This window comes from Canis lupus, chromosome 7, assembly GCF_003254725.2.
Source record: "Canis lupus dingo isolate Sandy chromosome 7, ASM325472v2, whole genome shotgun sequence".
NCBI lineage: Eukaryota > Metazoa > Chordata > Mammalia > Carnivora > Canidae > Canis > Canis lupus.
Window position 1 is genome coordinate 4,991,713 of NC_064249.1, and position 15,329 is coordinate 5,007,041.

The 15,329-nt window shown below is 38.5% G+C and overlaps 1 protein-coding gene across 1 annotated transcript in view; it reads right to left on the reverse strand.

Moving 5' to 3' along the window:
* CRB1 (crumbs cell polarity complex component 1) overlaps nt 1–15,329 on the reverse strand; it is a 213,077-nt gene that overhangs the window by 37,112 nt on the left and 160,636 nt on the right. The window contains exons 7-9 of the mRNA XM_025429725.3: nt 9,031–9,578; nt 7,220–7,385; nt 1,631–2,534 (exon numbers count right to left, since the gene is read on the reverse strand). Coding sequence (XP_025285510.3) covers nt 1,631–2,534; nt 7,220–7,385; nt 9,031–9,578 — 1,618 coding nt within the window. The remainder of the gene's footprint in view (nt 1–1,630; nt 2,535–7,219; nt 7,386–9,030; nt 9,579–15,329) is intronic.

Consider the following 15,329-nt stretch of genomic DNA (forward strand, 5'->3'; position numbering starts at 1 on the left):
CACGGAAAGCGACGTACAACTGAAATGTCAACACGTAGCACCTTATATTGGGCCTTGGCTTCACAGGTTCTGAACAACAATAAATGTTATCGAGATAAATACACTTTCTTATACGTATGACTACATGTTATGTCTGCTGGGAGATTCATCCCATTAGAGCTCCACCTCTGAGTTAGTGTTATGTCTACAGGCTGCCAACCCACTCCAGGTGTTCTTGCCAAAGTCTGGGAATGTATTACTTGTTATTAATAATCCTCTCACCTCCCCATAATGACTCAATTGTTTAGTGAAGTTAAAAGTAGTATAAGTTATAAAATAATGAATTCTACTTATGTGGAAACATCGAAGCCATGTGACTTAGTAGGAAAATATTGATTCTTATTTCTGCTTACGTAACACGAGATGGAGGTCATTACTAGAATTAAAACACTGCTCCAGTCGTGTTAGAAAAAATTGGGAAATATGTCGAAATGGGCAAAAGATATTACTGAGTATTCTTTCAACAGACTATTGGGTGTTATATAAAAGACACTCTAGGACTGTTTGATTTTATAGTGTGTATGCCTTAGATTTTCTTCACTATTTTACAACTCTGTAAGTGGTAGAAAATGACATTAATACGAATGGATCCTGCTCATTGAAATGTAAGCGAATTTGTCTGTGGGGATAGAATTGATTGTCACACGGTAGAAAAGACAGTTTCAAATATTAATTGTATTGCCCTGTAAAAGAGTAAATAGTTTTGCATGTATTAGTGACTTCATTTCCTCATCTCTACTTATATATATTTATGTGGATAATAAAAAATATATCTAATTATTATATATATGCGTATATATAAGTAATTAGGTTATCCTTTGACCGGGTTTTTATACCTTATTCATTTCTTCATTAATTGATGACTTAAATGAAAACAACAAAACATGCTCGTTTACATGAGAGTCATAATTTCATCTTCATGAGATTATAATTTAGCACAGACTTTTCCAGATTTTATAAGGTTTACCTGCCTGAAATAGCCAAGGGCATTGTTTTAGGGGTAGAAGTCATGCTTCCTTGAACAATATGAAAACCAAGCTTTTGGGGGCGCCTGGGTGCCTCAGTTGGTTAAGCATTTGACTCTTGATTTCAGCTCAAATCACGATCTCAGGGCCTGAGATCGAGCCCTGCTTCAGGCTTTGCACTCAGTGGGGAGTCTGCTTGGGATTCTCTCTCTCCCTCTCCCTTGGCTCCTCTCCCCACTCACTCTCTCTCTCTCTCTAAAAATAAATAAATCAAAAAAAAAAAAAGAAAGAAAAAAGGAAAGAAAAGAAAACCAAGCTTTTGTATTTATTGTAAAAAATATTTGTTTCTTGAGGCCTTAAAGCTGTGAAACTCTGGGGCATGCGACATATTCTAACAAAGACATCTGAGAAAGCATTCTGCTTGAAGTCCAGTCAAAGCACTCCCATTCTTCCTTGTAGAACATCCCACCATGTCTGGTCTACAGGACCACACTGTGGTGGAAGGGACCCATGTCACTCCCGTCCAGCACAGCCTACAGAGGCATAGCTGAGAGAGCTTTCCTATTCGATGAGAAAATGTGGAGCCCAGCTCCACTGGCCAAGCCTTAGATGAACTTCATGCTCACCTGCAAAATTTTCCTGTGAAATTTCCCGAACAGTGGCAAGAATAGCCGCTGGGGTCGCTGATGCAGGTGGCTCCGTTTGCACACTGGTGATTCTGGCAATTGTCTATATCCGTTTCACAGTTCACACCGGTGTATCCAGGCTCACACCTGCAGCGATAGGCTGCAACTCTGTCGGAGCAGTTGCCATGGATACAGGGGTTTGAAAAGCATTCATCGATGTTGAGTTCACAGTGTGTCCCTGACCATCCCAAGGGACACGAGCAGTGATAAGAGCTGTAGATGTCTTCACAATTTCCTCCATGCAAACAGGGGCTGGAGTTGCAGGCATTCAACTGCAAACAGCCGCTAACCACTGAATTCATAGAGATTTTGAGAAACTGTTCTTCCTGGGGTTTATTAGTGAAACCATGAACATTAAAGTAAGAAAGATAAATGCCACTGATTTCTATTGTACTTAGACACCCTTTCAGGCCCTGGCTATTGTCAATAGCTCGGTCACCCACATAAATGTCTGTATTATCCTTAAGAAAGTTGAGGCTCCCAGTGGCAACTGCACTGGTCACAGAAGGTGCTTGGTTGTCCACTTCCATTTGCCACCTGGAGGCCTGGGCCAGTGGGTCTGTCATGGAAAGAGTCACTTGGTGCCATATGCCATCATTCACTGACTGCAAACTTGTCAGACTCAGCATATAAAAACTGTTGCCACTTTGCAGTTGAAATAATAATCTGGAATCTCGAATGCTAATGTTAAGAAATTCAGGCTCCTTCTTCGCGTGCAGTATGATCACATTTGCATCTCTTGTTCTGAAACCTAATGTGATATTGGTGAGTTCTCTGGTAATATTCCCATTGCTTCTGAATAATATTTCACTGCTTTGTGCATTAAAAACAGCATTTGCAATACCTAAAGAGAGAAGACAACACCAATCAGCAACTTTATGCAATCTATAATGTTGCTTCATTACCTTTATGACTATTAATGATCATCATGTATCGATTGTTTGATATGTATTAGGCACTGTGCTAGTTCTTCTTATATTATTTCTAATACCAAATTCTGGAGCATGATTTTATTATTATTACTATGATCATCCCCATTTTTATAAAAGGAGAAATTGAGACTCACGGAAGTTTAGTGATTTTTTTCACAGTCATATGTTAATAAATAATAAGACCAGAATACCAAACCTGCATGGTCTGATACCAAAACCTAAACCACACATTTCTTTTCCACTGAAAAGAGGTTACATGTATAAACAATGTCTTTTTTTTTTTTTTTTTAGGTAGAAACAATGTCTTAAAAAGGTGAAAATAAAAGGGACCCGATACACGACTAAAAGTGATCATCAGTACAGGTGTTGAAAAAAACCTACGATTGTCCACTTGAGTAGAGAAAATCCAGTTCTCCACCTCCCAGCTGGGTGTCCTTTCTTCCCACAGAACTTCCACATTCACAGCACGTGTGACATCAGACGTGTGGGGCTTTCCCCCGCCAAGCAACTCTGCACATCATTTCCCCTCCCTTTTGGTTGTTTCCCATCTGCATACAAATATACTGTAACTGCTTCAATCTGAGAAAATAAAAACACCCAAAAGCACAACTCAGCTCCCCCTCACCCCACTGCTTCCTTAATTCTCTATTCCCTTTCATGCCACAACTTCTCCAAATAGTTTTATCTTCTCATTGTCTCCACTTTCTCATCTCTTATTTTCCTTGTAATACATGCCACTCAGCCTTTTGTGCCAATCCCTTCACCAAGGTCACAATGACCTCAATGTAGTTGAGGTTACTTAATGTAGTGGTCAATCCTCTATTCTCACTTTCTTGCACTTTTCAGTAAAAATTGACTTTAAAATGCTGTCTTTGCCTCAATCATTGGGCACCACACCCAATCAACTCTTATCATATAGATTATTTTAGTTCTTAGTGTCTCTGCTTCTGTCACTCGGCAGATCAATATAACAACCACTCCTTAGCTCAAGACCACCATTGGTTACCATCACATCTAGAAAGAAATCCTAAATCCTTGGAGCTCCTGGGTGCCTCAGCAGTTGAGCATCTGCCTTTGGCTCAGGGCATGATCCCAGGGCCCTGGAATCGAGTCCCACATCGTGCTCCCCGCAGGGAGCCTGGTCCTCCCTCTGCCTGTGTCTCTGCCTCTCTCTGTGTGTCTCTCATGAATAAATAAATAAAATATTTTAAAAAGAGAGAGAGAAATCCTAAATCCTAAACATGGCTTGTAAAAGTCTCTATGATCTGACCCTTGGTTAACTCTTCACTTCTACTTACTATCACCCTCTTCCTTATTCACATGCTACAGCTGCAAAAACTTCTTGCCATTCCTTTTTTTTTTTTTTAACTTCTTGCCATTCTTTGAAGACATCAAACTTGTTCCCAAATCAGGCCTTTTACTTGCTGCTACTTATACCTGGAGTATTCTTTCCCCAGATCTTCTCACACATGGCTCTTTCTCAGTCTAATGTGCTCAAATGTCACCTCCTCTGAGAAGGTTTCTCTGACTTTCCCAGTTAAAATAGTTTCTTCCCTGTAGCCACTCTTTCTTCCATTACCCTGCTTTATTTTCTTCATAGCATGTATAACTATTTGAAATTATGTTGTTCATTTGCCTACTTGTTCTTTGTCTTTCTGCGCTAGAACGTGAGATTTATGAGATCAGGGACTTTCTCTGTTTAGATTATTACCACCTCTCAAATGCCTAGAACATTGCCAGACATATAGTAGGTAAATATTACTAAATAAATAATCTGTAAAAATAACTCTGTCGTTCTTAATTCTGGAAAGTGAAATAATGATTAGAAGCTACTGTAGGAGAAAAATTCAAGTGTATTATTCAAGTGTACAATCCAAATGTGTTATTTGGATTAAAATTTCACTTGGTTTTTATTGCTTTAGACCATTGTGTTTTTTCCACCGAGTTTGGGGTTGGGATTAGGGAGGAAAGGAGCAACAAGTGTCTATTCCATGCTTTTAAATAAATGCTAAAAAAACAAATCTCATTCGCTCTCCCCAACTCCAAAAGGACAAATATGGTCTATAATGCTAAATAAGTTCATTTTACTAACACTGCTGAGCACACTGAAATCACTTCTCATCCGGGGAAAAATCACAATACACATAACAATATTTGTATTTCATCTTTTCTTTGGGGAACTTTATCTTACAAACACACCTGTATATAAGGTGAATTGTCAATTTTTAAGTCTTGGTTTTCTGATAGAACGCCCTAAAGGCAAACTCAGAGTGATGCATGAGCTATATCCTCATGACTATGTTATTCTATTAGATGTAATCTTCTCAACATATCTTACTTGAAAGAAAATACCATAGGGTCATAAGATCACATGAAATTAAAATTATGCAAAATAGCAAAAATGTGTTCTAGGGTTCACACCTGTCAATTAGTAAAATTCACCTCTTCTATTGATTTACTTTTTTTTTCCTTCATTAAGGTAAGTTATACTTTAAAAAAATGTTATTGAGACATTTTGGGAGATCCATGGCAAACTTCCTACTCTTTCTGTAGTGAGAATGCAGGCGCAGTGAAGATTCACTTAACTTCTCTCTGATGCAGGATATACAAATCCTAAAGTGCTTTACATATATACTGAAGACCAATGTGTACCAGGGGTATGGTTCTTGGCCTGCAAATGTTTTTAGAAACCTATTCTTTTTTTCCCCTGTGAAAATATTCCAAACGATTTAAATCCTTTTGTAGAACATAACGGGACTAAGAACTTTAGAACTTTAGGATTTTTATCAAAAGATGAACAATGAAACTAATAAATTATTTTGAACATGTAGTTTGGAGGTAGAACAATGGGAAGCTTGCATTTAAAAGTTGGTGCCATATTAGAAATCAAATTGAATTCTTTATGCCAACTCATTGTGCTTTATGTACTATATATATACTATCATCCTGTACTGTAATATAGTATATACGTCTAAAATATGAAAATAAAAGTGTATGTATTCTCAAAAAAATTTTCCTAAGTACATATATAGTACAACACATTTCATACATCCTTTCAATATGTTTTGAAAATATAGAAACAGAAAAGTATATATTTTTTTTCCCCAGTCACCACAGCTCAGTCTCAACAGAATGTTGTTGAAATAAACCTGAGTTCATCCTATCCTCTGGTTCCACTCCATTATTTTAGTGCAATGTTTTCCAAGGTGATATAGATCACTTAACGTTTGGAAAAGTGAAGTGAAAATATTGAGTTAATTTGAAGAAAAATGATGTTACTTTATTCACTTGACAAATATTTATTGACAACCTCCTATATGTTCGACACTAAGTGCTGAGAGGAATGGGAGAAGCCAAATAGGAGATTTCCTTCCCTTTTGAAATCTAACTTTAGTGAGGGAAGGGATCATGAACAAGTAAACAAATACATATACAACGAAATAGAAAGGAATCCTAAGAGATACGAAGAAAACATAAAGCCAGGTAAGAGGACATTTGGGTTGGAACCCGAGTAAAGTGATGAAGACAACGTGCCCAAGCTTGGAGTTGAGCAAGTTCAAGACAGAGCTGGTGTGTGAGGGCCCTGATGGAATGGGATAGAAGAATGTGAGGAGCAAGATATTGGAGGCAAATTGAGGACAACTCTTTAGAGGATTTGTCACAGTCTTTCAGTGTGTGTGTGCTTTCAGAAACAAAAAATGGGATGGTAGCTGGTGGGGTCAAAGGAAATTTTTTGTAATGAGGAAATTTGGTAGTGTGTTCATACACTGATGGAAAAGTTAATGGTGCTGAAGAGTGAGAGAAAAGTTTTAGAAGCAAAATCTTCAAATAAAGGGGAGGGCGGTGGCGGGTAAGATAAGAATTCAGTGCAAACATGAAGATTTGTTATGATCAGACTGTGTTATTCAAAGTAGGAGAGGAGGAAATGTATATAATAGTGTGCTTAGTGTGCAGACATGTCAACATTGTGAATATAGAATCCAAATTTGTTAAGATTTGGAAAACTGGGCCCTTTAGTCCTGAAGATGAGCAAGGAAACTTTACAGATTGAGGAATATATTCAGAAAACAACAATGCCTAATGTGTTTGACTTTGTATACTTAAGGTTATAAAATCATCACATATACACAATTTTTTTTAATCTACCTGTAAAGTAGATGTTTTATACCCATTTTACAGAGAAACTTTTAGGTTACAGAAATTGTGTGAACTGCCTGAGGCCTCACAGTTAACAAAAGGTCGTGAGCTCACACTAGGACTTTACTCCGTACTCCCAAGGAGGAAAGGAAAGCCAAATATTACTTGGTTAATGTCTTCAGAAATTAGCTTTAAATCATCAAAGACCTAGGTTTTGCTCTGATTTCCATTCCCCATCCCCAACCCCAAGATATCTAGGGGCAGGAGGAGGCATGAAGCCAATCTGGATATTATTATTATTATTATTATTATTATTATTATTATTAGATTAGATATATTAAATTAGTTGAGTCCTTCCTTTGGGAAGCAAGTTTTGTCTCTATTTTTTTTTTCTGAGTTGCCTTATGGAACTGAAAGACCCAACTTAATTGGATGGATGATAACTTTAAAATCCACCTACATTCAAATCCTCGCGGCACCGCCTGGCACTGGGCTCCGGGTGGACACGGGCTGAGCTCACACCACTGGACTTGCTCACAGGCTTTCCCAGCTGTGTTTGCAGGGCAGGAACATGAGAAGTCATCCCACAGGGAATAGCACACACCTCCGTTGTGACAGGGGTTGGACTGAGTGGAAAAGAAATGAAAGTATAAACAGCAGTGGCAACTAAATATGGAAACAGTAGAGGCAAGACCCCATCCCTGTTATTTTTAAATGCTAATTTTCTACACAGTTACACATTGAACTTTTCATATCCATTGGTTAAGAAATGGAATAAAACTGCTACCGTTGCCAATTCTTTTCTAAAAGAGAAATCGAGAGAGAAAGGATCAAAAAGAAAGAGATGAAATGAGAAAGAGAAAACATATAAAGCCAATTTTCTACAACAGAAGGAGGTTTTTAAAAGGTATGATAACATTCTGTGGAATTTCTAAGTTACCAAGCACTTTCAATCACAATTAGCATTTGAGGGAGATGTTTTATTCCTGTTTTTACTAATGAGGAAGCAGAGGGCCCTCCTGTTACCCAAGATCCCAATAAAAAGGCAAATAGTGAAGCTTGGTACCTCTGTCCTCTGGGTCCAGATACAGTGACCTCTTCAGTGGGCCTGCCTCTCACTCAGACACATACTGTTATTATTTGAGTTCTTAAAAGGTTTCTCACGAAATATCCAAAGTGAAAGTATTTAAAAGGGAATTTCTGAGAACTGAGGCTGTATTTATCCCAGTGCCCCTGTTAAGAGGTGATTTAGACTAGTTACATAGCCTTCCTAAACTTCAGTTTCCTTATCTGTAAATGACATAAATGGGGTAATAACAATGCTCATTTTACACAGCAGTCCTGCAACAGAATTAAATGGACTCATCTCTGTAAAATAGTGCCCCGCACATGGGAAGTGCTCCTATAGTAATGCGAAAATGATTCATTTTTGCACATTTAGAGGCAAGCCCAGTGCGTGGCAATATAGTCAGAGCTCAATAAATGTTCAACAGATATAAATGTGTTTCCTTTGAAAGGTCATGCAGAGCTGACAAATTCACAAATTTAAATCGCTTTTGGAAAAGCATACGAAATACATAAAGTAAAGCATAGGCTTTGGGAAAGTATATTTCAGAGAGTTTCAAATCCAACTACCAGAAGAAAGTTGCCCCTCAGGTTTTTTTTTTTTTTAAGATTTTATTTACTTATTTATAAGAGACACAGAGAGAGAGAGAGAGACAGAGACAGAGACAGAGACACAGGCAGAGGGAGAAGCAGGCTCCATGCAGGGTGCCCGACATGGGACTTGATCCCAGGACTCCAGGATCATGCCCTTGGCTAAAGGCAGGCATCCCTGCCCCTCAGGTTTTTTTGTGTCCTTGACTTAAGAGAAGTTTAAAACAACAGTAATTGGGCATTTAATGTAAATGATATGATGATCTTTTCCAAAATGAGTTAATTCGGTTAAACGTCTGGGATGCCATTAAGAGTTTGTGAATTAAAGTATTATTATTCTTAGGTAATTTGGTTGTCGTGGCCATAGAGGCATGTTGCTAGAGTCATCTTGGATGGTTAAATAGACCATGGTGCCAGCAAGATCAAGGCCGTTATTTTATGGCTTCATATAAATAAATCCCCCAGTCTTGCTAGAAAAACATTGATGAAGCATTATGCTATGGCTAGGGGAGAGTCAATAGTATCATCTTCACATACAAAAAATGGTTATAATAAATTATTTAATAAAACAAGTTTAGTATACAACATAGACATAATTGGTATGAATAATCCTACCTTGCACATGTTGTCTCCAGAACAGCCTTGGGTCACATTGACAAGAGTTGGATTGTGGGATGCATTGCTTATTGAATTTGGGAAGAATTCCAGATTTTGGTTGTTGAATCTTATATCTTGGATACAGCCTTTAAAGAAGCCACCTTTAGCTTCGGTCTGTGACCTCTCAGGCAGGCCACCGATGTAGATGACATCTCCTTTTTGGATTTTCCATGTAGGGGCAGAAATAAATCCTAGGTTTTGTGAAGACTGATATAACTCAATTTTATTTGGCTGGATTTTCAAAGATATCAAGTGTACATTACCATCACTAAGAACGAATTTTGCTACTAACTTGGAAGAACCTGGATGAAGCATTGCTAATCGGCCATGCTCTAGCCAAACACAGATGTATTGGTAAGTCTTATTTTCCAAAGCTAGAAGTAAGCCTGACGGTCGATGTGTTCTAACAAACATAGAGATGGTGACGTTCTCTTCATAACTCTTGTCAAGATTAAAAGCAGCAAATCCAGTGGAGTCATCCTGGCCAAATCTGCCTGCCACATACTCTTCAGTGTCAAAATAGAGGAGGAGAAACAGAGAAGAAACGTTTTAAGAGTCACAAGAAAGGGTGAGAAGGTGACAAACACATACATATTTTTTAAAGTTTAGAATGGGCTTATTCAATAGGATGACAATTTGGCCTCATTTCTCAAAAGTTCTGAGTTTACTGGAATTTACTCAGTTTACTGATTTTTCTAAAAATGGCTACATTTTGATTTGTAGTTTATAGTTGAGGCCTATTGATCACAAATGAGAAAGAGAAGATCTCTATGATGATAAATAAGATTTACCTCTCCTTCACTGCCCTAAAATGGTGGAGTTTAATAGTGGAATATCAGATACTCCTGTCCTCCAATTTGGTAGAAGAAATTTGGGGAACAGGATCCCTTCCTGTAACATCTCAAAGCAGACTGTTCAGGCATCTATCATCTTTGCTATTTGAGGACTTGCTGAAGCAAATGTCATTAAATCTAGTCATTCTTTCTAAAGGAAAGAAATCAAGAATTAGATTCACAAATCCTCTTTGGGGCTGATATTCCAAATAATAATGAAAGGCAAGGGAGTTGAACAAAGAGGAATCTTCCTTCTGTGGTCCTGATTGGGAGAGGCATGGGAGATAGTAGGAGGAGGCAAAGCTGAGGACTGAACTCACCCAGCATTTCTTGTGCTTAGGGAAGTTAGTAATGCACTAATATGGCAATACTGTTGGTGTACATCGATTTAAGAAAACTCTTCTGATGTATAAAAATGAACCCTAAGTTTCCAAAATGTTGATGGTATTGTAGGAACTAAAGTTCCCGTTTTTGTTTTTGTTCTGTTTTGTTTTTTGAGAAAGAGGGACAGAGAAAACATCCGTAGAATGGTGGGGGTGCTGGTGGGGCAGAGGGAGAGGGAGAGAGAGAGAATCTTACTTAAGCAGACTCCATCCCAGCTCAGAGTCCAATGCAGGGCTCGATTTCATAACCCTGAGATCATGACCTGAACTAAAATCAAGAGTCTGACATTTAACCGCCTGAGCATCTAGGTATCCCTAAAGTTCCTGTCCTAAAGCTCATGTTCTAATTGGTGGATGCAGACCAGACACAGATAACGAAACAAACTATATGGTACATCAGGTGGTGATAAGTCTTTTGATATACAATAAGTCAGCTAGGGAAAGGGCATAGGGAGCACTGGGGGTAGAAGTAGAATTGCAACTTTTAAATGAAGTACTCAGAGAGTACTCTGAGAAGATAACATTTGAATAAAAACTCAAAGAATATAGAGACATTGCAGAAATTCAAGAGAGAAGGAATGGTGGCTTGGATCAGTAGTATGTACCAGTGAAGATGATGAGAAGTAGTCAGATTTGGGAAATATTTTGAAGGTAGAACCAACCTGATTTTCTAGAGCAAGTTCAACTCCAAAGCCTGTTTTTTGTTGTTTGTTTGTTTGCCTAAGCAGCTAGAAGCATTGAATTTCTATCTGCAGAGACTGAAAAGAAAACAAGAGGAACAGATTTGGGGGGAAAGTGGGATTCCATATTAAATTTGGAGGGAAAGTGGGAGTCCCCATTAAAATTGAGATGCCCTATTAGAAATCCAGGTGGAAATAGCTAGTAAACAGACAGATATAGAAGTTCGGGGGAGATATCCTGGGGTATCTCTAATAATTTTGTATTTGTCAGTGTAATTGATGCTATTTCAAACCACAAGACTGGATGAGATCACCAAGAGAGTGAGTATATACAGAGGAAAGAACAGGTCCAAGAACTGAGCTCTCAGGCACCACACATTTGGATTTGGAGATAAAAGAGATGACAAAAGAGCAGCCAGGAAGATAGGAGGAGAATCAAGGGAGAGTGATGTCCCATAAGCTCAGTGAGGGAAGAGTTGTGAGGAAGAGGGAGCGGTTAACGGTGTTTACTGTTGCTGCAACAGGTCAAGAGAGGCGCAGTAAGGTGAAGACTGGAATTTGACCCCTGAACTCTGCCATCTAGAAGTCACTGATGAATATGACCAGAGCGGTCTTGGAGAGATCTGCAAGTTTTCACATCCCAATGCTAACCAGAAAGAAAACAGATTTTTATCATATTTCATTGTGTTTATTTATTTATTTTTAAAGATTCTATTTATTTATTCATGAAAGACACACACACAGACACAGAGGCAGAGACACAGGCAGAGGCTCCCCATAAGGAGCCGGATGTGGGGCTCGATCTCAGGTCTCCAGGATTGCACCCTGGGCTGAAGGCGGCACTAAACCACTGAGCCACCCGGGCTGCCCTTCCATTGTGTTTAAATATCGTCATGGTCCAGTTGAAGTTTGGCCAAAGGTAAGACATATTCTAGTGTAGCTGGACTACACTTAAAACTTGCTTAGACAACCATCTGTGTTCGAAGACCTCCTGCATAAAAGTCTACATTTTAAGAACTCTTTCCTGATTTCCTACAGGAACATCACATTTTGAATCTGCATTTGGAGACCACCTGCTCCAGACAACCACAGGTAGCTTCCAAAGCATATTATTAAATCAAATAACCCATTTGAAGAGGTTAACATCTCTGAATACACCGCAGCACTTTCATTTGAGATAAAATGTTTAATAGGAAAATGCAGCTCTAGAAACTCCTGAGGTTTGAGAATATGCACAAAATCGTTCAACCTCATGGGTGGTGGGGACCCTGCTGCTCATCCTAAAATGCCTGCAGATCACTCTGTGGATCCAGATTTAAAGACAGAACACAGAGCTATTTGGGGGAGGTTGTTGTTTATTTCTTTTTTCTCAGAAGCTTGAGTCTCTAGCAATCCCACTCTTCTTCAGAAATCACAAGCAAGTAGTCAGAGGATGTGGTTTACTACATGACTTTAGAAACACCTGAAGCCATGTAGGACTTGTCTGTGAACATGGGAGGGAATGATTCTCAACCGTGTTGTTGATATGTCATGAAGAGGAATGACAAACGCAGATGAAAAACAGCTTCAAGTTCTAATAATCAGTAGAATACCACAAGGTGAAATTCAGTAAGAATAAGTAAAAGCCACTTGCTTCTAAATGTACCTCATGTAGCGTGGAAGAAGCAGGATCCTGTGGCACCATGAGTAAGAATGACTCAGCGTGAGCCACGTGTAGAGCATGGTTGCCAAAAAGTCAATGTAATATTAGGCTGAAAAACAGAAGGACATCATCTAGAATGAGAGAGGCTCTAGTCCTGTGTCACTCTGCATCATCAGGCACATGCAGAAACCAGATAAGCAAATTTATTCCAAAGCAAGCAGCTGATGAAGTGTCTGAAAGCTATGTCATATGGAAAACGTTAGAAACAACTGGATATGTTTAGCATGATAGAAGTGATGGCTTGGATGGTACAAGACACTTCAAATATTGAAGTGTTCTCAAGAAGAGGAAATGTAAGATTTATATTAGTATTACTTCAAGAGTTACAATGCTTCCAGTGAATGAAAGCTATAAGTAATCATATTTTATTTCAGTATAAGAAACAACTTGGGGACAGTTTCTGGCAAGATGGAGCAAATGAGTTCCTCATTCCCAACAGTGTGTAAGCAGAAGTTTGGTCACTGCACTCAGTAGGCTGAATAGTTAAAAAAAAAAATACAGTCATGGGGTGAAGCCCCTTCTAAATCTAAGAAAATGCAATTCTAACAGGTTAAGGTTCTCGAAGTCTGGATGTATGACTGAAGGTTAAACGTATGTAAATTGCCTCTAAAAAATGAAAAATATTCTCTAGAAGGCAAGGTTCTGAACGAAAGCTTGGAAGCACCACAGTTCTACCCAGCCAACATGAGAAGATATGATGAGACAGTTCTGGGAACTAAGCTTTGAGAAACACTCTTCAGAACTCCCTTTACTGAGACATCTGAATGTTATTTAAAACATCGATGTAAAAATATTGGAGATCTCCATGTCATTCGTGTCTAGGCAGCCAACTCAGTCCTCCATCCATCCTGCTTGTTGACTGCGATGTGTACCACTGGGTTGGGAAATACTGAGCCCAGATCATGAACTGAATGAGGTCTGCCTTTGTATTTTTTAGTACGTCTCCTTTCTCTTGCATGTACTTGTGCAATGATAGAAAGGCTCCATGTTCTCATTACAGCTTGAAAGCCTCTTTTGCAATGAAAATAAACTCCCCAGCAAACATAAGAGATAACACAAATACAGACTATTTTAGTTTCATGACTGAGGCCATATGAAAGATATAATTTTTCTTAAACTTGCACTAAGAATTTTCAGAAAGAGAAGATTTTACAGAACTCCCTCCCTATACAGATAACTTTTGAAGCCAAGTATTTTCACGAGGGTTGAACAGTTTCAAATAGTGTGGGGGAATAAAGAAACTGAGGGGGGGCGGTGGGTGGTGGTGGAGCCGGTAACCAATTCAGGAACTTGGTTTAAAAACACCATAATTTTCCAAGTTGGAAAAAACAAACTAAAGAAAACCAGAACCCACTGGATTGGCATCCCTTGAAACTATTTACCAGGACAGTTAAACATCGCCATGGTCAGTATTAACCTTGTGGGTCGCTGTGTTTGGAAGCCGGTCAAAACGAGTCAGCATCTGTTTGTTATTTTGTATATGTAGTAAAAATATTGCCTTGGGTCAATTAAATTTTTCTTCAAAAAAGTGAACATTGCCTCAGCATAATTTCCCCTTTTCTCCTTAAAAAAAAATCACAAAACAACTTGCCCTTCTATTTAAAATATTACATAGAGCTAGTAGATGCCATACCTCATTGTCAAACAGGTCCATGATTTGTAATGAATATTGTGGTTAGAGGGGAGACCCATGAATAGTTTCTAATAACTCTTAGCCATTCGTACATGGAATAGGGTATAGGCTAAGACTGGTTTTAATTTTACTTCATATAAAGCAGAGAAGACTATTTGCCAGATGTTGTCCTACTTCAAGTTGCTCTAAAATCTTAGGGTAAATTACAGCGGAACTTCAAAGCAGTCTGTTGCAATTACCTCGTAGACATTTTCAAGGCATGATAATAATAATAAAAAGAAACAGGTATGTATTGATCACTATCAACAACAGTCTTTGGAACGATGCTAGAAGCTAAGGATTTTGAAATACACTTCAAGCTGTGATTTGCTAGAAAAATCAGATCAATTAGTTTATGGTATCTATACAATTTCACTGTTGTTACTATCTGCATTTTCTTTCTTTCCTTCTTTTTTTTCCCCTAAGATTCCTAGGTGGAATATCAGTTTTCCCCAAATGTAGCCCCAGAAAATATACCTGTGAATAAAATCAATGGTTTATAAAAGTGCTAGACATACGCATGATTCGGGAGCAAGTGTGAACGGCATAGAAGGAAGAACAAGGAAGTAAATATTTCCTAAGAGTCTACTACGCACAAGACATCGTGCCAGTATTTGGCATTGGCTAGTGTCATATCTAATGGTCCTTTTTTCCCAAAAGATTAGCTCTCTTTCAAATATTATTTACAGTCCATTTCTGACACACCACATAGGGTAAAATTGCAATAGCACTTTGTAAACACGTCAAGATGAAAACTCATTTAGGTAGGAGCTCTCAGCTTTTTTTTTTTTTTAATTTCTCTGCATGAGTGACACCCTGGTGTCTAATGAATGCACTCAAACTTAATTAATGCACATCGCTAGCCTCTTCTTTTTTTTTTTTTTTTTTCATCAGTTGGCAACCAGAAGCAGAAGTCCTGAGGGGTCACTGTGTTTCGTAACAGGAAAGGCAAGCTGGCTATTTTTGTTACTGCACTGCTCCGAGGCA